Source organism: Trachypithecus francoisi, unplaced genomic scaffold (genome assembly GCF_009764315.1).
Source record: "Trachypithecus francoisi isolate TF-2019V2 unplaced genomic scaffold, Tfra_2.0 Lachesis_group19, whole genome shotgun sequence".
Classification (NCBI taxonomy): Eukaryota; Metazoa; Chordata; class Mammalia; order Primates; family Cercopithecidae; genus Trachypithecus; species Trachypithecus francoisi.
Window position 1 is genome coordinate 23,760,043 of NW_022681464.1, and position 25,159 is coordinate 23,785,201.

The 25,159-nt window shown below is 39.5% G+C and overlaps 1 protein-coding gene across 5 annotated transcripts in view; it reads right to left on the reverse strand.

Annotated features, from left to right (window-relative positions):
• Positions 1-5,394: 5,394 nt before the first annotated feature.
• Positions 5,395-25,159, reverse strand: part of MEP1B (meprin A subunit beta) — a 34,671-nt gene continuing 14,906 nt past the window's right edge. For 3 of the 5 annotated variants that reach the window (XM_033178043.1, XM_033178042.1, XM_033178040.1), the window contains 9 exons: positions 24,577-24,755; positions 18,560-18,778; positions 17,763-17,915; positions 15,002-15,217; positions 12,171-12,614; positions 10,467-10,646; positions 9,015-9,141; positions 8,164-8,368; positions 5,395-5,878 (listed from right to left, as the gene is read on the reverse strand). In XM_033178043.1, coding sequence (XP_033033934.1) covers positions 5,864-5,878; positions 8,164-8,368; positions 9,015-9,141; positions 10,467-10,646; positions 12,171-12,614; positions 15,002-15,217; positions 17,763-17,915; positions 18,560-18,778; positions 24,577-24,755 — 1,738 coding nt within the window. In that variant the 3' untranslated portion in view covers positions 5,395-5,863. The remainder of the gene's footprint in view (positions 5,879-8,163; positions 8,369-9,014; positions 9,142-10,466; positions 10,647-12,170; positions 12,615-15,001; positions 15,218-17,762; positions 17,916-18,559; positions 18,779-24,576; positions 24,756-25,159) is intronic. The other 2 variants (XM_033178041.1, XM_033178044.1) reach the window with 2 other exon arrangements.

Consider the following 25,159-nt stretch of genomic DNA (forward strand, 5'->3'; position numbering starts at 1 on the left):
ACTAAATATTCAAAGAATTAACACCAATTCTACACAATCTCTTCTCTCTCCCCCAACAAAATAGAAGAGGAGGCAACATTTTCCAGTTCATTTTAAGAAGCTAGTAGTATCCAGATATCAAAACCAGATAAAGACAATACCAAAAAAGAAAATCTGACTGGGTGCTGTGGCTCATGCCTGTAATCCCAGCACTTTGGGAGACAGAGGCAAGTGGATCCCTTGAGACCAGGAGTGCGAGACCAGGCTGGCCAACATGGTGAAACCCCATCTCTACTAAAAATACAAAAATTAGCTGGGTGTGGTGGTGGGTGCCTGTAATCCCAGCTACTTGGGAGGCTGAGGCACAAGAATTGCTTGAACCTGGGAGGCAGAGGTTGCAGTGAGCCAAGATCATGCCACTGCACTCCAGCCTGGGCGACAAGAGTGAGACTCGGTCTCAAAAAGAAAACTCAACAGACCGATATCCCTTATGAATTTAGAGGCAAAAATATTTAACGAAATTTAAGCAAATACAATTTAGCAATACATAAAAAGAATCATACACCATCACCAAGTGTGGCTTGTTCCAGGGAGTAAGGTTGGTTCAACATTCAGAATCAATCAATGTAATCCACAGTATTAACCAGTTAAAGAAGAAAAATCTCATGATTATATAGATTGATACAGAAAAAGCATTTAAAACAATTCTACACTCATTTATGATAAAAATTTCCAGAAAAACTGAAATAGAGAACTTTCTCAGCTTGATAAAGAGAATCTTTACAAATCCTACAGGTAACATTATACCTAATAATGAAAGGCTGAATGCTTTTCCAAGACTGAAAACTAGGCAAGAATGTCCACTTCCATCACTCTGTGCAGTGTGGTTCTGGAAGTTCTAGTCAGTCCAACAGGCAAGAAAAGGAAATAAAAGGCATACAGATTAGAAAAAATAAAACAAAACCGTCCGTATTTGTGAATAGCATGATTGTCTAAGTAAAAAAAATCTCAAAGAATCTACAAAAAAAAAAAAACAACTCTCCTAGAATTAAGTGAGCTCAGGACACAAGTTCAATATACAGAAATCAATTACATTACTGTATACTAGCAATAAACACACGGGCACCAAAATTTAAAATATGATAGCATTTACAATAATAATTTCCTTACTGGGCGCAGTGGCTTACACCTGTAATCCCAGCACTTTGGAAGGCAGAGGCGGTGGATCACCTGAGGTCAGAAGTTTGAGACCAGCCGGGCCAACATGGTGAAACCCTCGTCTCTACAAAAATACAAAATTATTAGCCGGATGTGGCAGCAGGCACCTGTAATCCCAGCTACCCAGGAGGCTGAGGCAGGAGAATCACTTGAACCTGGGAGGCAGAGGTTGCAGTGAGCTGAGATCACACCACTGCACTCCAGCCTGGGTCACAGAGTGAGACTGTGTCTCTAAATAAATAAATAAATAAAAAGTTTCTCCTAAAATGAGATACACACAGATGTAAATCTAGCAGAGCATGCACAGGACTTGTATGCTGAAACCTAGACAATGCTGAAGGAAGAACTCAAACAGGAACATAAGAAAGGGAGAGAGAAACTGTGCTCATGGATTGGAAGACTCAACTTAGTAAAAAGGCGTCGATTCTCCCAAAATTGATATTCAGATTTAACTCAATTCTTGTCAAAATCTCAGCAAGAGTTCTTTTCAGATATAGACAAGATTATCCTAAAATTTATATAGAAAGGCAAAGGAACTAACATAACTAAAACAATTTTGAAAAAAATAATAAAGTGGGAGGAATCAGTCTACCCAATTTTACAACTTACAACACAGCTATAGTATATGTGTAGTAATCAAGACTATATGGCGTTGGCAGAGAAAGACTATATAATCAAGACTGTATAGTAATCAAAAGTATATGGTATTGGTAGAAGAGTAGATACATAGATTAATGAGATAGAATAGAGAATCTAGAAATAGACCCACACAAATATGTTAAACAAAAAATGCAAAAACAAATCAATAGAGGCAAGATAGCTTTTCAACAAATAGTGCTGTAGCAATTGGACATCCATACGCCCACTCCCCCCAAAAAATGAGTCTTAACCTAAACCTCACATCTTATACAAAAATTAACTCAAACTATATTACTGACTTAAATGTAAAACATAAAATTATAAAACTTTTTTTAAGATATAGGAGAAAATCCTCAGGATGTAGGGCTAGGCAGAGGGCTCTTAGGCTTTACACCGAAAGTTCAATCCATTAAAAGGAACAATTGATAAATTGGATTTCATCAAAATTTTAAACTTTTGCTCTGCTAAACACCTTGTTAAGAGAATAAAAAGACAAGCTACAGAGTGGGAAAATGTATTTCTAAATGACATATCTGACAAAGGAATAGTATGTAGAATATGTAAAGAACTCTCAAAATACAATAATGTAAGAACAAAAAAGCTTGGGGCCAGGAGTGGTGGCTCACACCTGTAATCCCAGCTACTGAAGAGGCTGCGGTTGAGAATCACTTGCACCCAGGAGGCAGTAGTTGCAGTGAGCCAAGATCGCACCACTGCACTCTAACCTGGGCGACAGAGTGAGACTGTCTCAAAAAAAAAAAAAAAGACCAAAAAATCTGATTAGATGATTAGAGCATGAGCAAAAGACATGAAGAGATATTTCACTCAAGAGAATATGCAGATGGGAAATAAACACATGAAAATAGGTTCAATATTATTAGCTATTAGGAACTGCAAATGAAAATCACGCAATATCACCGCATATTTATCCGAATGGCTAAAATAAAAAATACTGATGATAAGTGAAAAAGGTGCATCTAAAAAGGCTACGCACCATATCATCCCAACTCTATATTTTAGAAAAGGCAAAACTATGGAGACAGTAAGACTCAGTGGTTACCAGTGGTTGGTGGGGAGGGAAGGATGAATGGGCACAGTATAGAGGATTTTTAGGGAAGTGAAACTATTTTGTATGATACTACCATGGTGGATACGCATTATTATACACTTGTCCAACCTATAGATTGTACAACTCCAAGAATGAGCCTAATGCAAATGATGGACTTTTCAGTGAAATTGATGTGTCAATGAAGGTTCATCATTTGTAGCAAATGTACCACTCTGGTGCAGGATGTTGATAGTTGGGGAGGCTGTGTATCTGTGGGAAGAGAGGTATATGTACTTTTGTTCAGTTTCATTGTGCATCTAAAACTGCTCTAAAAAATAAACTCTATTTTTTAAAAATCATGACAACACCAAGAACTGGAGAAAATGCAGAGAAACTGGATCATGCATCTATTGCTGGTGGGAATGCAAAATGGTATAGTGCTCTGCAAATCATTGTGGTAGTTTATTTAAAAACTAACCATGCAATATCCCAGAGAAATGAAGACTCAAAACCTTGCACACAAACATTTATAACAGCTTTATTTGTAATAGTCAAAAAGCTGGTAACAACCCAGATGTCCTTCAACAATGAATTATTCAACAAACTTTAGTCCATCCATATCATGGACAACACCAGTGAAAAGAAACAAACTGCTGATGGGCATGATAACCTGGATGAATCTGCAAAGAATTAAGTTGAGAGGGCAGAGGGAAGCAAATCCCAAAATGTGCCACGCTGAATGGTTCTATTAATGGAATGTTTTAAAAATAACAAAATGATATGGAGAACATATTAACGGTTGCCAGAGGATAAACAGGAGGTGGGAGAAGAGGGAAATGGATGTGGCTCTATAAAGACAACTTTAGGGATTCCTGTGGTGATGGAAATGTTCTGTGTCTTGATTGTATCAATGTCAATATCCTGATTATGCTATTGTAGTGTATATAGTTCTGCAAGATGTTACCATTAGGGGAAACTGAGTGAAGGGTAGATGGATCTCTCTGAATTATTTTTTATTACTGCGTGTGACTACAATTATCTCTAAATAAAATTTGAATTTAAAAAATTGAGTAAAGTGAGCCTGATGCTACAAGAAAGATGGGATTTATTGCCAATGATAAAATTTAATATTTCAAACAAAAGTTAAAATTTTGGAAAATTTGTTTCTGCCACCATGAGCATAACAATTTCCCAAGACTTAAATACTTTAAAATATATATATATGTATATTTAATTTGGGGGGTTTTAGTCATGTATTTACTTATTTATTTCGACACAGAGTCTTGCTGTGTCCACCAGGCTGGAATACAGTGGTGCAGTCACAGCTCACTGCAACCTTGACCTCATGGGTCCAAGCAATCCTCACACCTCGGCCTCCCAAGTAGCTGGGACCACAAGCACGTGCCAACATGCCCAGATAATTTTTTTATATATAGACAGACAGAGTCTCCTTGTGTTGTCCAGGCTGGTCTCGAATTCCTGGACTAAAGTGATCCACCTGCCTCGGCCTCCCAAAATGCTGGGGTTACAAGCATGAAAGACTTTAAAATGAGATCAGTAGTGCAATTAACTAATGTTGTTTTCATACTGTATAATGAAATGTGTCAAATGTTGTAAGAGCTGCATAACTCAGTGAACCAATATTTTCTAAATTATCAATGCACAGTATTGCAAAATCAGACATAGCTGAAAGACTCAAAATACAAGATAGACTAATGGATTTTACAGGACAGAATACAAAAGTTCATTGATATAGTTTCGGATTTTGATTGCAACTAACCTTTAAGAAGTTACCATTGTTAGCTTTTAACAAAATTATTTCAAAAGAATATTCATATTTACCTAAGAAAGCTATTCAAATATGCCTCCCTTTTCCAAGAACATATTTGTGTGAGGTTAGATTTTCTTCACATCCTTCAAACAAATTAATATATCACAATAGAATAAATGCAGAAGCATCTGTGAAAACTCAGCTGTCTTCTATTGAGCTAGGCATTAGAGATTTTCCCAGAAAATGTAAACCAATGCCCCCTCTTTGCTAAATATTCTCCTGTTTTGAAAAATAAAGCTATTTTTCATAAAAATATTTATGTTAGTATATAAGGGGCTTATTTTTTGTGATTAATAAATACGTTAAATTTTTTCTGGTTTGAATTTCTAATAAACACTTATTTAAATCAATGAGCTGCTTGTAAGCAAAATAGATCCTCGGTAATCTATTTGAGATCCTCAAATAGATTAAAATGTGAAGATTCCCGAATAATCTATTTGAGATCCTCAGTAATCTATTGAGATCCTCAGTAATTTTTAAAATGTGAAGATTCCTGAGTAATCTATTTGAGATCCTCAGTAATTTTTAAAATGTAAAGACTCCTGAGACCCAAAAACGTTGAGACTTGCCACGCAAAGAGTGAAATGTTTTCTTGCTGATTATAGTCATTTGCTCAATCAAATTCTAAACCAAGCTCGTGTACCAAAGGGACTATATAAGAAAACAAGAGAGTAGCCCGTTGTGGAGAAGAATGTATATTGACAGAGAGTGGGGAGCTATCCCATTACCCTTCCCAATGCTGGGAAATGATGGCACTAAAACTGCTGCAATCCCGCATGGAGGATCATTCCCACTGGGTGTTTCTAGTGGGTTTCTAAGGAATCACTTGTGAGGACACCACACGTGGCCCCCACATGGAAGGATCAGTAATTTGAAAAGCAATCTCTAACTGTTGCTCTCCCTTTTTTCTAGACAGTATTATAATTTCAGAAGAGCCTGAATTGCTTTTCTCTCATTTAAAAGAAGGAAACACAAACAGTATTTCACCAAATTGACTTTGACCAAAATAGTGATTTATGGTATTTCCAGCTATTTACAGAAAAAGATCCATTTTTAGAAGAACGAGGTGGTTGTAATATCCCTTAGGCGAATCCATGATGAAGAATCCTTTTTAATTTCATTTGCTGGCCGTATTGTCGAGTTAATCTTCAAAAAGCATGCTGCTAAAAGGGGAAAGAACAATTGATGATTTAATTTCTAAATTTCAAAACTGTTATTTAAATGAATCACAATAGAACGATCTAGTCTTTAAATGAAGTCCCCATCAGTAGTCTCCTGGCCTTCCTCCTAGCTGGCTCCTGCTCCTGGTCTCCATTTAGAGCCCTGGCTTTTTGAGCCCACATTATTCAGATGCTAAAACATTACGGTGAACACATACATTTGCCTCAGAAAAAAGGTCATTCTGATTTAAGATCTAAACGACATCTGTGAGATCTGTTATCAGTGAATTAACTGTAGAAATGCCAGCCTAAGATAATGTAAGTCAACTGCCTTGTCCTTGGGAATGTGTTTAAATGACCCACACACAAAATAGTTCTGTTGTAATATCACGGAGTGTGTGTGCGTGCGTGCGTGTGTTTCCACTTACTATCCTTCCCATGTCCCTGATACTCTCATGGTTTCCCCACTCTATTGACTTAGTTTCCTTCTGTCTCTTTTCTTTGGTTTTGTCATTTTTCTCTAACTCCTTCCAGTTTTTACTTGCTAAGTTAGAGCCCTTATAACAGCTGGTACACTTCCCATTGTCAAGGAAATATCCTGGCAATCCCATCCACCCAGTTAACTTGTCCCCTCCTGCCCTGCCACTGTTCCACCTTCCATGCACCAAATCCTGGCTCATCCCAATGGCCCAGGAGACCGAACTTGCAGGCACAGCTGCCATCAGGTTGACATACCAGGCCAAGTATTCGCTGATTTTTCCCTTTTATTTTGAGTTATAAAATAAGCTGAAAGTTGTCTTAAAACAAAACAATCTGTTTATATGTTAAGCACTTTTGTAATAGTTTTGTGAGGTAATTGATCTATTGCTGTATTATTAGCATTAAACATCTTCCTGATGTTGAGGAAATAGGACAACAGCCTACGATAATACAACGATTTCCTTTCAGTTCATTATCATTGTCCAGGTTTTGACTGACTTGGTCAAACATGTTTTTATTATTTTATATCTTGATATAAATAATAATATCTCGATACCCGTCTGTCCCCTTTAAAAACTCATAACTTTAAATATAGTATGTCTTGAATAATCATTTTTCTTAAGAAAATGTACTCTTGCTTTAGCCAATTGCGGTATTTTTATTTTTGGAGATATTCTAATTGGGCATGTTTTCTGACTGGCTTCAGTAGCAATTTTCAGAGATTCCAATTGGAATGAACTAGAACTGGAAGAATTTTAGGGCTTCACTTTTCAGTAATGTTCAGATTTCATGCCACTTTCTCTGTGCTCCTTTGCAAGGAAGAATATGAATCCGCATGTAAAACTGTACTCTACTGCTAGAGTATGTAGTGGATGCTAGGGCACTGCTGCTTGGTCCTGTCCTTTGAATGAAGGCTGTCATGCAAGAAATGCCCTCCCCCAAAGGCTGTTGCCTTGTCCAATTTTATGCCCCCTCTTTGGGGGCAGTCCCCTTCCAGCGATGGGAGTACAAAGGCCTGGCCCCCCCGGCTTGATTCAGGACGTGCCTAAGAAGGCATCATCCCCACTCCAGAGCTCCCTGGAGGATGGGCTGAGGCCTCAGCTGCAGCCACATCACAGTCTAACCTCACCCTCTGCCCAGGCCAGCTCCCTCAGCCTATTATATGTGTTCCAGGAGCCCTCCCCAGTCAACCTCCTGTGTACAAATATCCATCTCAGAGTCAGCTTCCCAAGGGACCCACTGGAAACAGGGTCGTTTCAGGAGTCTATTCACATTTTAGAGATTTTTTGAGGCAAGACTAAATCCTTTACTTGAAAATCTGCCTTAGAATTAGTTATTCCACATGAAGCCAGAAGGAACTGGAACCTTCTTTAATGAAAAAGCTTCCCCAAACATGCCTGCATCCCCTTCCTACGGGCCTCAGCTCAGCACCACTCTAAAGCCTTTAGAACAAAAACACTTGCAGGCCACCTCTCCACTTTACCAGGAAGGTTTGAACTTGCAGGCAAAATCAATTGTGCCTTTCAGGTCACAGACCACCCCACACTCCAGGAAAAAACCCCTACACACAACTGTACACAATGTTGTATACAATTCCAGGAGGATAATGAACCTCCATAAATCCCAATGTAAGAATTGTTGATTTACAGTGAAAGTAATAGGAACTTTTATAGTCTGAAATCAGTTGCCCCAGCATAGGAAACAAAGAGAAGAAGGGCAAGAACCAAAGTATATCAAAAATGTCCTAGTTCCTCTCCATAAGATTTCACCAATAGGTTGTGAATAATCAAACATCAGCCTCAACTTACATTTTGCAGAGTCAGATTTGGTCCGTTTGAGCTCATCTTTTCACGATATTTCTTCCTGGTGCAATAGACACTGACAAGAGTGATGATGAGCATCAAGGCGAACACAGCGACAGTAGATGAAACGGCAATGACGATGGTGTCTCGGGTAGAGCCTCTCTTTTCACACCTTTCTCCCATGTACCACCAGTCTTCCCCTGACCGGCACCTGCACATTGAGAGTGTGACTCAGAGTTATGAGTTGATATGTAACTCCAGAAATCTTCACAGTTAAAGATGTGGATCACCTTTAGTCTATTTGATCACCAACAGGTCACTGCTATATGGAACTATTTTACCCACTGTGGACTGGAGAGAGACAAGCACCTAGAGCACAGGTGTGAGCAATGGAAAGAAAAAATGGAATTCCTCCTAATCTGATACTAAAACAGCATCTGCAAGTTAGGAAAGGCTGTTAGCACAGGTGATAGAGAAAGTTTAGTTCTCAGCATCCCATGCCCACCACCCTCCAGCTTCACATCTTGGCCAAGGGCTCCTCAGAACGTCAGTATCTTCATCTAGGAAATGGAGGCAGCTACACTTAAAATAACTGGACTGTTGTGAGGACTTTTTCAGACAATTAGAATATAGTGTAATTTTTTTTTCATAAAAAATTGTGTTGGCTATCACAAAGATAGTTCTTGTGGTTTTCCAAAGCCCCAAAAGGAGGACAACAATACAAAAAATTCTATGAATGACTGTGAGATGAGAATCAACTGATTTCATTCATAAGAACTATCAAGTATTTAATACTACATTATGGGAATAAAATTTCTAACCAAAGAATGGAGAGATCTCTTCCAAATGATCCTTACGTGCACTCAGCTTTGCCTTCTCGAACAGTGCAGACACCATCATTTTCACAGGTGGTTTTTGAGCAGAGGTCTTGGACACTAGGGATTGGTGTTGCCTGGATTTGCGTAGAGTTGAGGTGAGATATGTCTAGGAAGATGGGGAAGAGTGTGGATGGAAATCAGCTTTTGTTTAACAATCATTTGATCTTTAAGTTTCTTTTTCTTTTAATGTCTCTTTTTTCCTTTTTTCTTTCTTTCTTTCTTTTTTTTTTTTTTTTTTTTTCAGCCTCAGAGTCCTGGGATTGTAGGTGTGAGCCATCATGCCAAGCCCAATCTTAAGTTTCAAAATAGACAATGATCAGATTTTAGGCTTGTGAGAAATTCAGGTAACCTTGAAGCACAGTCTAACAACATTGATATAGGCAGCGAGATAAGAACTAGGCAAAGGGAAACTAGGCCAACCTGCTGGGACTCCAACTCAACCACATGCTGGCCTGGATTGTGGGAGCCCAGAAGGGTACAAGCCCCTGATGCCAACTTTCAAGAGACAGATAAGGAAACCAAAACTCAGAAATGTAAAGTAATTGAGGGCATTGCCCAAGGTCACAGGTCTCTGGCTTGGTAGAGCAAGTTGGTGGAGACTTGGAGAAAGACACCAAGTGCCCTGACAACTAGTGTTATGCTCTTTGCCGTATTTCTTATTGCTTCTGGTTGAAATCGCTATGGTCAAAGAGAACTGATGCATATCTGATTTTTTTTCTCTGCTACATAAGATGTTTTCTCTCTTAACAAAAGTTATTTCTGAATAATTTCTCCAAGAGGTATCGTCTAGATTTACTCTAATGGACACTGGAGTCAAATTTTTGTGGGTTTTAATTGCACCACCTTTCATCACAAACAACAATCTGATTTACTGAGACCCAAGTGGGTCTTTAATAGAAAATGAGTTAAAATCCTACCACATAAAAAATGGAAACCACCAGAATTGCTGCAAAATGTATTTATTGGCTGCAAGAGTAAGAAATTTAACATTAATCTAACAAGAGATTAATGTCATTTCTGCCTATATATATGTGTGTGTGTATATACATGTGTGCATGTATGTACATTTGAAACAGATAAGACACAGACGTTTCCAGTCATTTCATGTGCGGATGTGATGTTTTTATTTCAGGAATCCTAGAGTATAATTGTTCTATTTTAATTTATTTCTAAAGAAATTTCCCAACCTAAAGATTTCCACTATAGCTTCATGTGGTAGTCATTAAATTCTTTATTCTGGAATCCTTACTGTTTCAAATTAAATTATTTTCATATTGTTAATAATTCATATTCCCCCCACACCCCACTCATGCCCATTTCCCCCCACATCTCTACATAATACACCTAAAATTGGAATGCAGAAATAAACAGAAAATAATCAGTGGCCACAACAAAAAACTAGCTTATATAAAACTATTTTTATTAACATACCTTCCACTGTCAGTAGGATATAAACATCATCTCCTTTTATGAAATCTCTGCTTTTCAGCCTCTCATGGGTTATAAAGGCACTGGTTCCATAGCCCCCACCTCTTCTAAACTGAGTTCCATTAGGGAAGAAAGCCACTGCTCCCACTTTGGAAGGCCTGTCCCAAAAATAGTTTCCATTATCTGAAAAAGCAATTTATATTAATGGAGTGTGTTTATCATCATCGTAGCTTTTGGTGGTAGGAAAGAACAGGCAATGTGAAACACAATTAGGCTGGAGCTCAAAATAATTAAATGATGCTATTGGCCTGTGATGTATTCCCTGGCAAATCACTGGGGCTTGTTCATTTATACTGTCCTAGAGGAAATGAAATTACCTGGCAGGGAGGACCACACTGTAGAAGAAGAGTGGAGAGGTACCAGAAGTTTCCTAGGTACCAGATATTCCTGGGAATATCATATCTCTACTTATTGACCGGTATAGAAACCCTCCTATCTATTAGAATACTTTCTTAGTAGCCTAAGGCTACTAAGAGAGTCCTTTTACAAAGTTACAGTTTGTCCAGTTAAAGCAATATATTGCTGAGAGAGTTTTTAATATCAGCATAGAATGATGTATCTTATTAACTGAATTATCCACCTAACAGAGCAAAGTGCTTCAGAAGTAGAAGACAAGAATAAGTACTGCTTCAGGGAAAAGATAATGACCTACCCAACCCTGAGCTGCTTTTAATGTCATTCAGGAAGCAACACTTTGGGAAAAAGTGAAGAAATTCTGAATGTCAAGTCCCTACAATTCCATTGGTGAATATTATCCTATGAGATTAAGTTGGATTTTTTCTATGCCAATTTGGTCCATGTTTTTCATATATAGAATTCACATTTGGCAAAAATATTCAGCTTGCCATAATTTCATTGTTTTCCTTTATGAGGGTCTCAGAAGCAAAGAGTTATTAAAATTAGAAGTGTGATCATTGCTTTCAGTGGGCTACTTCTTTTTGAGATGGGAAAGATGGGGAATGATGTCACGATTAGCAAATCCTCTAAAACTTTTTACTAAGAAATTATAATGCATTCTCACACCCTTCCCACCAACACTTGAATGCACCTGCTCAATACCTTCCTTCTGGTCAAAAACTACCCCCATTTCCAACGCTGAATTATTTTTGACATTCCCAGTGACGTGAACAAGGTAGCATGAGTTAGAAAAACCCAACATCTGAGGGCCTCTCCACCGCAGGCCTTTCCACAGCTTCCACACTTGACCTGTACTAATTCTCATAGCAAATCTGTGGAATGGTTACTACAGCCCTGGCTTTACAGTTGAGGACACTGGGGACCTACGAGATTATTTGCTCAAGGTCACATAGCTAATGAGAAGCAAACCTTGGACTTGAACTCAGGCATGTCAGACTCTAAAACCAACACTTCTTGCACAGAAGTGAAAATCTGAGGAGGGCCATCAATTCCCAGGAATACAGTCAGTATCTTCTTTATTTGTTGGAGTCCTTGCTGACATTTCTGATGAGCTCCTGTCTGAAAGACTCTGTCCATAATTCTTGAAACCTTTCTCCTAAATATCTGTTCTTAAGATTTGGGACTCAAAATTCCCTGAGTAACTAACTGTGCAATCTCTCATTCCCAAAATGATCCATCCCTCCTAGAGCAATGATTGTTTATTAGCAATAAAGAAAATGAGTTACAAACCAGTGGTCATAAATGGGTCTGTAGTTATACTCCGCTGATTGGACATACGCTGTCGAATGTCAGGATTTTGATCCAAAAGTGTCACTGTGGCTTGTTGCCAAGGACATGGCCACTGTAATTGATCATCATTGGCTCCAGAGATCAAGTGGAAATATAGCCCTGCATTAGTCACATGGGCTAGATTTAAGGAAATCTGAAAGGCATAACCTTTAGAAGAGTAAAATGGAGGGCTATACAAAGTTCCATTTGGGCTGCCAATGAACTGTGTGAAATTCCTTATATGCCAGATATGATGAGGGCACCGTGTTTCCGAAAGATTGATGTCATCAATAGACAGACCACCCAGTGATGTGCCAGAGCCTTTGCGTCCTTCAAACACCACTCTAAACTTCTTGGTCACTTTCAATGTTACATGATAAAGTTGCCAGCTCCCAATGGGTATTTCTGCAAAAGAGTTATTATTATTTCAAAGACAAAGAAGTTTAAATTATGTACATGTCAACATTAGATTTCTAGCCTTCTTAGACAAAGGATCATCCAAAACCGATTTATTTCTATGGGTCAGAAGTATGGTTTTGCCAAAGCTCCAGCCTAGAATTATTTACTTAAAGGTGCTTCTGTGGGGTCACTCTGTTCTCTGGAATAGCTGAATATTTGTCTAGCTGTTTCTCAAATAAATCACCCTTTCCTAGAGATGGGAGAGTAAATAACAACATCTAGCTCACGAGTACTTCATGCCCTACCTATGAGTTACCTGGCATTCTCCATTGTTAAACAGGCAGCAAGCCCAACATTCATAACACTTCTACCCAAGATTCCTGTAACACTCAGGCAAAGCCTTCTTTAATATATTTATGATTTGATTGGAATACTTCCCTCACACACAAAATCTTCAATCAACCTTTTGGTAATATTAAACAAAATCCACCAAACCCTGGAAAGCCCACATCCTGCAATCTACTCTTTAGATCGCTTCCCAGTGACTCACCATTGTAAGTATTTATCTGATACTTGGTACCACCTTCTTTCTTTCCAACCTGCACTCCCTCCCCAACTGTTAGCCCATAACCCTCTCTAGCAGCACATGATATGCCATTTTGTCTGATTTTCTTATATCACATACTCAAATAAGAAGCAGTATACTAAATAATCTGCAGAAACCCCCAGATGGACAGCAGCTGAGAAATTCGTGTCAAACTAGTGGTTAACACAAAATCTTAAAACAAAAATATGTTGGTTCTTAATGTGAAACACAGCTACTTGAAAATAAGTTAGACATACCCAAATGACAGAAAATAAGGAAGCTTCTTAAGTGCCTTTTTGTGTTATTGTATATCAATGACACACCCACAGATTGCTAATAGAAAGAATCCCCCTTCCAATCCTGGACAATTATATATATTATAATACATTATATCAATATTTGTATTAAGTTATATATTAATACATAATATATAACATTTATAGTAACATACGGCTTATATATAAGACTTTTATATATTTAATATATAATACATATTATATATAATTATACTTTATATTTTATTTTGTTACATGAGTAATGTATGTATAATATGTGTATATTCTTAGTGAGATTAAAAACCTCATTGCTTATAGGTGTTCACAAAGAAAAATGTCACCTGTATTTCAGATTGTTTCTCGTTGTTAAAAACAGGAGGAAAATGGCATACTCTATTGCATAATATGGATCCAATTGTGGAACAAATTGAATTACTCAATTCATTCAAGCCATGAGATGATTAAGTGGAATAGACAGTCATATATCTGCCAGCCCACAGCCCCTCCCTTTCTCAGTCACCCCCTTAACCATCTACTTGCATAGGTGCCAACATGGCTCTCCTCTCCGACATATTGTTGGTAAGAAGGGTGAGTACTCACTTCCTACTCAGGAATTGCTCCAGAGGCTGTGTTTAACTGAAGTCATAAGCATCCCAGTTCTTCACCGGGATTTATTTTCTAAGCTTTATATTAGAGGAAGAGTCCTTTTTCCAGACTGAGAGCAAATGTGGTCACATGTAAGCTGGGAAGTGAAACAACCAAAGTGCCAGTCCTATAAAGAAAGCCTTTCTGAGGTAAAACAAGAGGTCCCCAGCAATGTTCAGAGACAGAGCTACTAAAAATGCCCCCTCAAGCCGGTGTCTCCCTCATCTGTCCCACAGGCTGTAACTACCCTTCAGCCAGGAGCCCGTCCTATTTTGCCTAAGCTAGTTCACATTGTATTTTTAGGTATTTTATTTTATTTTATTTATTTTTTCAGAGATAGAGTCTTGCTCTGTCGCACAGGCTGGAGTGCAGTGGCGTGATCTCGGCTCACTGCCACCTCCGCCTCCCGGGTTCAAGCAATTCTCCTGCCTCAGCTTCCCAAGTAGCTGGGACTACAGGCGTGTGCCACCACTCCCAGCTAATTTATGTATTTTTTCAGTAGAGACAAGGTTTCACTATATGTTGACCAGTCTGGTCTCGAACTCATGACCTCAGGTGATCCGACCGCCTTGGCCTCCCAAAGTGCTGGAATTACAGCTGTGAGCCACTGCGCCCGGCTTTGTATTTTTATTATTTGCCAAGAACTGACCTCCATAGTGCCAGAGACTGGTCTACAGTTTCTTAAGCGAGTGTTACATAACAGAGCACTCAGAAAGAATCTTCATTCTAGCTTCCTTGCCACCACTTAAAACAAGAAGAATCTCGTTCTTAGTCGAAGGGTAGTGACTCAGTAGCCCCTGCCCTATTGTAAATTGTTGCATTAACTAAAGAAAAGACCTAAGATTGCCTCACTTTGAATCCAAACAATAAGAATGTTGACATTGTACCTTTTATTTCTTCCACAAGGGTTAAATTGCCATCCACATTGTCTGCAGAATACTCCCTGATGTAGATGTTCAGTTGATCACTTTCACTGCCACTGTTATATAAGTAAAATTGCAAGCACTGAAATCCTCTTTTAGGGTACAGCGTTCTACTTTCCAGCACTGCTGTGGCCCCCACATTTACAGAGCTGCTATCGAAATGCATGAAGAAACCAGAACCTGTTAAAGAAAAGCAGAATTGAGAGAAAACAGATACTGGGTATGGAAATGTGTGTTTGTTAATAGTGGTGCTAGATTCTTTACACGAGGCATAAGTAACATCCATATATAAATCGCCAGGGAGAAACGACAGACGCCTAAGCTGCATATCTGGCACTTGCAAAAGCTAGCAGATTGACATAACAGTATAAAACTCAAACCTCTCTATTATTTATAAGACGTTTACTTACAATAGTAGTTTTCCGTGGGCACTAATCCTTGCTTATCTTCATTTGTTATGAGCTATAAAGATACAGCAAGTTTAAGTATCAAATGCTAATTTTTTAAAAATCCACTGTAAGGCTGCAGGTCAAGACCAAACAGCAGGGCTAAAAGTCTACACAGGACACCTTTCAAGTGTCCGCGACCCTGGTCCAGCTCCAAGTGGGAAGAGATACCACTGGAAAAAGATGCTACAGAGGGTGGTTCCCCCTCTGAGAGTATGAAAAAGGAAAATGGAAATTAAGTCAAAAGGAGGGTTTGAAACTTGGGTGGGTAGAGAGTTGTAGCATCTGTGTATCCCAAGGCTAATTCAACGTGAACTTCTAGGTCTTTCTGGAGAGGTGAACACACAATGCGGACAGGAACAAGAGCCCAGCCAGGAAACCAGGACCTTGGCTGCCCCCTTTTTTAAAAAAACACTTTCTAACTTCTTTGGCTTCAAACTGTCACAAAAAAAGAAGAAAGAAAAAAAGAAAAGAAAGAAAGAAATTCAACTCTCAGAAGATACTGTGACTACAGCAACCATCTGGGGAGATTCACATTTTAATATTTTTTAAATGATATTTGTAATGAAAAAATTGAGAATAACTGAACCTGACAATTTCAGAGGCACCTCCCAGTTCTCTGCTTTCATTATCTGCAATACTTAATCTTCCAAGCCATCTCTAAAGAAGGCAGAGCTAGTAATTCTGGTTTGAATGTATATATATTTTGTTTCCTTTTTTTTTTTTTTTTTTTTTTTGAGGCAATGTCTTACTCCGTTGTCCAGGCTAGAATGCAGTGGTACTATCTCAGCTCACTACAACCTCTGCCTCCCAGGTTCAAGTGATTCTCCTGCCTCAGTCCTGCAACTAGCTGGGACTACAGGCATGCGCCACCACACCCAGCTAATTTTTGCATATTTAGTAGAGACGGAGTTTTACCATATTGGCCCAGCTGGTCACAAACTCCCAACCTCAGGTGATCCGCCCACCTTGGCCTCCCAAAGGCCTGAGATTACAGGCATGAGCCACTGCACACGGCCCAGTTTTCTTTACCTTATTTCAAGTATTTGCTTAGTTTCCACTATATGCAGGGAATTATGTTGGGCATTTAAATATGGTTCTAGGAGCAGGCAATTTATGAAAGACACAACGGGCCGGGCACGGTGGCTCAAGCCTGTAATCCCAGCACTTTGGGAGGCCGAGACGGGCGGATCACGAGGTCAGGAGATCGAGACCATCCTGGCTAACATGGTGAAACCCCGTCTCTACTAAAAAAAAATACAAAAACTAGCCGGGCGCGGTGGCGGGCGCCTGTAGTCCCAGCTACTCGGGAGGCTGAGGCAGGAGAATGGCATAAACCCGGGAGGCAGAGCTTGCAGTGAGCTGAGATCCAGCCACTGCACTCCAGCCTGGGCGACAGAGCAAGACTCCGTCTCTAAAAAAAAAAAAAAAAAAAAAAAAAAAAAAAAGACACAACGTTAGGGAACCTTTCCCTTACTACAGAAATTAGCTTTCAAAAACAGAAAAAAGTGAGAGCTACCTGGTCTGGATTCTTCTTCCTTTCCTCCCTCCCTCCCTATCTACTTTCCTGTGGTCTGAGTAGGGCCCCTATCCACTATCCAAATATGCATTTAAAAAGAAAAATAAAAGGAAAAGGACCTTTTTGCCATTGGAGGCCTCCAATTCCTGCCTAGATCATCTGAGCTATTATTATTAAGCACTGGCCCTAAGTTCTGAAGTCTAGTTTTACATATTTGTTGCCAGAATAAGCAAATAAGTAAAAATGTGGTCCTTGTAGCCAAATAGCTACTTAAGGCAAAACAAAATGAAAATGGAAAGGGATATGCATCTGAAGAAAATTAAATAAGCGGTGCTTTTTAGATATTTTTGTAACAGGAGCATATAATCACATCCAGCTACAGTTCTGAAACAATAGTTCACAGCCTAGTGCTGTCCATTGGAAAGAGTCTCTTGTATTCTGCAAACTTCTAGAAAACACTAGTACTGCCCCTGAGGTAAGAGGCCTTGCAGGAGGCCCAGTCTGGTATGCTCTCCTATGGAAACGCACTGGTAGAGGCATCACAGAGCCCAGCTCTGACTTGTAGAAAGAAAAATAAACGCAGAAGGAAAAGCAATTAACAATGTCTTTATCAGGTGCAAGACCTACTTCTCAGTAGTCACCTAATGAATAATCATTAATTATTCTGATAGAAATTAGAGATAAAATCCCGGTCTTTCAAAGAGAAGAACATGGCTGTAGCCATTGAGTACACAACCTAGGAGTATCTCACTCCTGTTACCTTGGCACTGGCCCATATTGGAGTGATCATTCTCTGGCCCCTGGGGAACCTGTGAAACCCATTGCCAGTCAGCATTATCTCCTGAACTTTGGATCATGCCACACACATTTTCCAGTTCAAAACTGCACGAGTCCATAAAACTCAAGGAAGAGGCTACAAAAGCAAAAAACAATTATTGACACTCATACAACATGATAATCTAAGTGACAAAAACTGAACTTACCACAGTATTAGAAGTGCCAGGTTGGTATTACAGGGAACACCTGGCTGATTCTGGGTGATGGTGGCTTAAAGATCCCTCTTTATTTGCAGAACCCCTACAAAGAAGGTAATTAATTCTGCACATCTGAATAAGCTCCCTGCCCCATCTTTTTTTAAAAAATTATCTAATTTGTAGATATCTGAGTCTATACTCCCCTAGGTATTCCAATCATTAAGCCACAATCCAGATTATTTGATCCCATTCATATTACAACTAGACATACCATTCTAGCTAAAAGGAAGTGTGAGTATCAATCTTACCCATGTTTGAATTACTAACAGCTTTAAAAACCTGCCTGAGGCATATTCCTACAGGACCCAATTTGTTTTTAGATCTCAACACCAGATGTGGTGAAAAGAAAAATACTGCTTCCAAGTTGTAGATTAAGATCTGAGTACTATTCTGTTCACTTCCTGAATATCAAGTCTCCATAATCTCAGAAACCCCACCAGTGCTCGACAAAATGGCACAGACCCACATTTTTTTCTACATAACAGAGGGAAATACAAGTCATTTCAAAGAACCTGTCACATACAGCAGTTATACAGTCGATTCAACTTTAGGAGATCAGAGTCACTGAAATCCATTCGTTGGCCGATCACATCTTCGAAGTCTGAGATTCTTGTGACAATGGTGGGCTCTGTTCCGTTTTGGAATGCAGTTTTACTGTAGTGCATTACTGAAGTGTAATCATAGGGAACGTTCAGGGAATCTGATACGCCGTCACTATAGGTGTTAAAATTGTGCTCTCTGCCTAAAGGATAAATAAAAAATCTTTACTTGATGTTCACAAAATTCAGCTTATCTTACTCCAAATACTGCTCACTTAGAAATGGAGAATATAATAAACTCAAAAAATTTTTGCTACAACTAACAACAGTTTCATTATTCCCATCTTACAATATAACATTCAAACTTAGAACTGTAATACCAGCAGTGACACTGAACATATCTAAGGTTCTATTGCAGCCCATAGTTAGGACACTGGCATTTAGTCTAAGGCTGTAAAAACTGCTCGTGGAAGGGAGGATTCTAAAAAGTGTTGCTAACCAGCCTGGGCAACAAAGCGAGACCTCATCGCTAATAAATATTTTAAGCCCAGGCATGGTGGCTCACGCCTGTAATCCCAGCACTTTAGGAGGCCAAGGCAGGCTGATCATGAGGTCAAGAGTTCGAGACCAGCCTGACCAACATGGTGAAACCCCGTCTCTACTAAAAATACAAAAATTAGCCTGGTGTGTTGGTGCATGCCTGTAATCCCAGTTATTTGGGAGGTAGAGGCAGGAGAATTGCTTGAACCCAGGAGGCGGAGGTTGCAGTGAGCCGAGATTGTACCACTGCACTCCAGCCTAGGTGACAGAATGAGACTCCATCTCAAATAAAATAAAATAAAATAAAATAAATATTTTTAAAATTAGCCAGGCATGGTGGTGCATGCTTGTATTCCCAGCTACTCAGGAGGCTGAGGTGGGAGGATTGCCTGAGCCTGGGAAGTTGAGGCTGCAGTGAGCTGTGATCACATCACTGCACTCCAGCCTGGGCAATAGAGTAAGACCCTGTCTCAAACAACAACAACAAAAAGTGTTGTTGAACTACTCTGGGCATTGGCCAGCAGTGACGGCAGGCTGAGGACATCCACGGTAGATGGAGATGGAAGTAAGAAGACTTTGAAGGGATGGTGAGATGAAACCTGGGAATGATAACTTTCTTTTTTTTTTTATTTTTATTTTATTATACTTTAAGTTCTAGGGTACATGTGCATAACATGTAGGTTTGTTACATATGTATACTTGTGCCATGTTGGTGTGCTGCACCCATCAACTCGTCAGCACCCATCAATTCATCATTTATATCAGGTATAACTCCCAATGCAATCCCTCCCCTCCCCCCCCCCACCCCATGATAGGCCCCGGTGTGTGATGGTCCCCTTCCCGAGTCCAAGTGATCTCATTGTTCAGTTCCCACCTATGAGTGAGAACATGCGGTGTTTGGTTTTCTGTTCTTGTGATAGTTTGCTAAGAATGATGGTTTCCAGCTGCATCCATGTCCCTACAAAGGACGCAAACTCGTCCTTTTTTATGGCTGCATAGTATTCCATGGTGTATATGTGCCACATTTTCTTAATCCAGTCTGTCACAGATGGACATTTGGGTTGATTCCAAGTCTTTGCTATTGTGAATAGTGCCGCAATAAACATACGTGTGCCTGTGTCTTTATAGCAGCATGATTTATAATCCTTTGGGTATATACCCAGTAGTGGGATGGCTGGGTCATATGGTACATCTAGTTCTAGATCCTTGAGGAATCGCCATACTGTTTTCCATAATGGTTGAACTAGTTTACAATCCCACCAACAGTGTAAAAGTGTTCCTATTTCTCCACATCCTCTCCAACACCTGTTGTTTCCTGACTTTTGAATGATTGCCATTCTAACTGGTGTGAGATGGTATCTCATTGTGGTTTTGATTTGCATTTCTCTGATGGCGAGTGATGATGAGCATTTTTTCATGTGTCTGTTGGCTGTATGAATGTCTTCTTTTGAGAAATGTCTGTTCATATCCTTTGCCCACTTTTTGATGGGGTTGTTTGTTTTTTTCTTGTAAATTTGTTTGAGTTCTTTGTAGATTCTGGATATTAGCCCTTTGTCAGATGAGTAGATTGCAAAAATTTTCTCCCATTCTGTAGGTTGCCTGTTCACTCTGATGGTAGTTTCTTTTGCTGTGCAGAAGCTCTTTAGTTTAATTAGATCCCATTTGTCAATTTTGGCTTTTGCTGCCGTTGCTTTTGGTGTTTTAGACATGAAGTCCTTGCCCATGTCTATGTCCTGAATGGTACTACCTAGATTTTCTTCTAGGGTTTTTATGGTATTAGGTCTAACATTTAAGTCTCTAATCCATCTTGAATTAATCTTCGTATAAGGAGTAAGGAAAGGATCCAGTTTCAGCTTTCTACTTATGGCTAGCCAATTTTCCCAGCACCATTTATTAAATAGGGAATCCTTTCCCCATTTCTTGTTTCTCTCAGGTTTGTCAAAGATCAGATGGCTGTAGATGTGTGGTATTATTTCTGAGGACTCTGTTCTGTTCCATTGGTCTATATCTCTGTTGTGGTACCAGTACCATGCTGTTTTGGTTACTGTAGCCTTGTAGTATAGTTTGAAGTCAGGTAGCGTGACGCCTCCAGCTTTGTCCTTTTGACTTAGGATTGTCTTGGCAATGCGGGCTCTTTTTTGGTTCCATATGAACTTTAAAGCAGTTTTTTCCAATTCTGTGAAGAAACTCATTGGTAGTTTGATGGGGATGGCACTGAATCTATAAATCACCTTGGGCAGTATGGCCATTTTCACGATATTGATTCTTCCTATCCATGAGCATGGTATGTTCTTCCATTTGTTTGTGTCCTCTTTGATTTCACTGAGCAGTGGTTTGTCGTTCTCCTTGAAGAGGTCCTTTACATCCCTTGTAAGTTGGATTCCTAGGTATTTTATTCTCTTTGAAGCAATTGTGAATGGAAGTTCATTCATGATTTGGCTCTCTGTTTGTCTGTTACTGGTGTATAAGAATGCTTGTGATTTTTGCACATTAATTTTGTATCCTGAGACTTTGCTGAAGTTGCTTATCAGCTTAAGGAGATTTTGGCTGAGACAATGGGGTTTTCTAAATATACAATCATGTCATCTGCAAACAGGGACAATTTGACTTCTTCTTTTCCTAACTGAATACCCTTTATTTCTTTCTCTTGCCTGATTGCCCTAGCCAGAACTTCCAACACTATGTTGAATAGGAGTGGTGAGAGAGGGCATCCCTGTCTTGTGCCAGTTTTCAAAGGGAATTTTTCCAGTTTTTGCCCATTCAGTATGATATTAGCTGTGGGTTTGTCATAAATAGCTCTTATTATTTTGAGGTACGTTCCATCAATACCGAATTTATTGAGCGTTTTTAGCATGAAGGGCTGTTGAATTTTGTCAAAAGCCTTTTCTGCATCTATTGAGATAATCATGTGGTTCTTGTCTTTGGTTCTGTTTATATGCTGGATTACGTTTATTGATTTGCGAATGTTGAACCAGCCTTGCATCCCAGGGATGAAGCCCACTTGATCATGGTGGATAAGCTTTTTGATGTGCTGCTGAATCTGGTTTGCCAGTATTTTATTGAGGATTTTTGCATCGATGTTCATCAGGGATATTGGTCTAAAATTCTCTTTTTTTGTTGTGTCTCTGCCAGGCTTTGGTATCAGGATGATGTTGGCCTCATCAAATGAGTTAGGGAGGATTCCCTCTTTTTCTGTTGATTGGAATAGTTTCAGAAGGAATGGTACCAGCTCCTCCTTGTACCTCTGGTAGAATTCAGCTGTGAATCCATCTGGTCCTGGACTTTTTTTGGTTGGTAGGCTATTAATTATTGCCTCAATTTCAGAGCCTGCTATTGGTCTATTCAGGGATTCAACTTCTTCCTGGTTTAGTCTTGGAAGAGTGTAAGTGTCCAGGAAATGATCCATTTCTTCTAGATTTTCTAGTTGATTTGCGTAGAGGTGTTTATAGTATTCTCTGATGGTAGTTTGTATTTCTGTGGGGTCGGTGGTGATATTCCCTTTAGGGAATGATAACTTTCTAGTTATCCTACAAAGGAGTCATTAGAAAGCGTTGACATGTAGTTATTGACTAACCATAATTCATGGTTACTGGAATATGTGTGGATGTATTTAAAGCATGATGAACCAGCCTGGCCAACATGTTGAAACCCCATCTCTACTAAAAATACAAAAAGTAGCCAGCCATGATGGTGGACGCCTGTAATCCCAGCTACTAGGGAGGCTGAGGCAGAAGAATCACTTGAACCCAGGAGGCGAAAGTTGCAGTGAGCCAAGATCACACCACTGTACTCCAGCCTGGGCAACAGAGCGAGATTCTGTCTCAAAATAAATAAATAAATAAAGCACGATGACTATAGTTAATAATAATGTAGTGTATATTTCAAAATTGCTGAGAGAATAAATCTCAAATGTCTCACCACAGAAATGATAAGTGAGGTGATGGCTATGTTAAACAGCTTGTTTTAGTCATTCCACATTGTGTACACATGTCAAAATATCACTGTACCCCAGAAGTATATACAATTATGATTTGTCAGTTTAAAATAATAATAAAAAACAAAAATGAATCTATTTAGAGAAGACATCAGGCCGTTTAGCATTATACCAATGGGCAACTGATTCCAACTTGAAATGGAATGATTCTGTGGACACATTGAGGTGGTTCTAATCTCCAAAACATAAAGATGTGTTATCAAATGTGGGCAGAAGTTTTGATCAAAAATAAGACTTTGGGAATCCTAAAGAGTATGGTTGTGGATTAAAGCTAAACACTGCTGTTTCTCTAGAAATCTTTTCGTTTGCTGCTATGTCTGACGCCATTTGAGATAAGCAGAGGCGGGGGATGAAGAGCAAGATCTGTGATTTCAAGAAGTGTGGTGTCAGGGGACCTTGTGTAGGGCACTCCTCACAGTGCCTCAGACATAATAGCAGTGCCCTTTCCTCTGTCTCGCCCCACACAGGCAGGACAGATGAGGAAGCTGAGTGTCACTGTGGAATGTGGAAAACATGAGCTCTACTCAGACATGGTCATTAAGACTTTGTGACTTTGAACATAGAATCACAAACAGTTCCTGCTACTCAACTATTACTGAAAATTGTTCCATGAAACAATAAATCCAAATACTCTACAAGCTACTCTGCAAAAAGAAAAAAAGAAGACCATGATCAAATCATTTTGTAAATCACTTTTCTTAGAGATTTACAATTCCTGTCAAGCTAATAAAGACTCAGAGCAGTATAGTGGGATAAATATGTCTAATTTCTTTTAACCTAGGTGCTGTGGCTTGAATATGTCCCCCCAAAAGCATGTATTGGAAACCTAATCCCCACTGCAGCAGTGTTGGGAGGTGAGGCCTAATGAGAGGTAATTAGGGCATGAGGGCTCTGTCTCATAAATGGATTAATCCCACTGCTGCAGGAGTAGGTTTGCTACTGCAGGGGTAGATTCCTTGTAAAAGGACAGATTTGGCCCTGTTTTTTCTGACTCTCCCTTGCCCTTCTGCCCTCTGCCATGGTATGCAACACAGCAAGAAGGCCCTCATCAAATGCCCACCCCTTGATTTTGGACTTTCCAGCTACCAGAACAATGAGGAGTACATTTCAGTTCTTTATAAATTACCCAGTCTGTGGTGTTTTGTTATAGCAGCGCAAGATGGACTAAGACTTGGGGATTTGCAAAACTAATTTGGGCACAGACTCCATTCCATATAATACTCAGGAACATATTGTGGGACTGAATATGCTTTAAAACCACAAACAGTTTCTAAGAGCTTATCTAGCTCATATGGGTTCTGGAATACCAGTGCTCCAATAACTCAGAATGAGTTCGAGCTGAATGAGTTAAGACATCAAAACATCAAAGTTTTAAAATTATTAACAGTTGCCACAGATGACAAGAGAGGACGCATGCTTAGAAATTCAGTCCTTGACTAAAAACAAAGGAAAACAAGAGAAATGTACCTGACAGAATTCTGTCCCACATTATCCTGACATAGTCATCCCGGTCAGAACGCGACTGCTCATGCCAGAATCCCAGAGCGTGGAGGAACTCGTGTTGAACCGTTGCTATTCGGTCACAGTTTGCCCCAATGGAAAGTTCTTGCTTCCCAACCTGCCTATTTCCCACTGAAGACCAGCAGCTTATAGGAGAGTTTACAAGAAAGGGGGAAGAGGATGTTACAATCTGAGGTCTCAGGGCAGAATCCCCACTGCCTAGTCCACCTCATTACCCACCTAAATCCTTTGCTGTTACATCTGAACACTGTGCATTTCTCTCATAACCCAGGTGATATAGTTTGGACAATTGTCCCCACTCAAATCTCATGTTGAAATGTAATTCCCAATACTGGAAGTGGGACCTCGTGGGAGGTATTTGAGTCATGGGACGAACCCCTCATGCTCGGTGCTGTCTTTGCAATAGTGAATTTTCATGAGATCTGGTCATTTAAAAGTGTGTAGCACCTCCCCCTCCCCACTCTTTCTCTGGCTCCTGCTTTTGCCATGTGACATGCCTGCTCCACCTTCACCTTCCACTATGATTGTA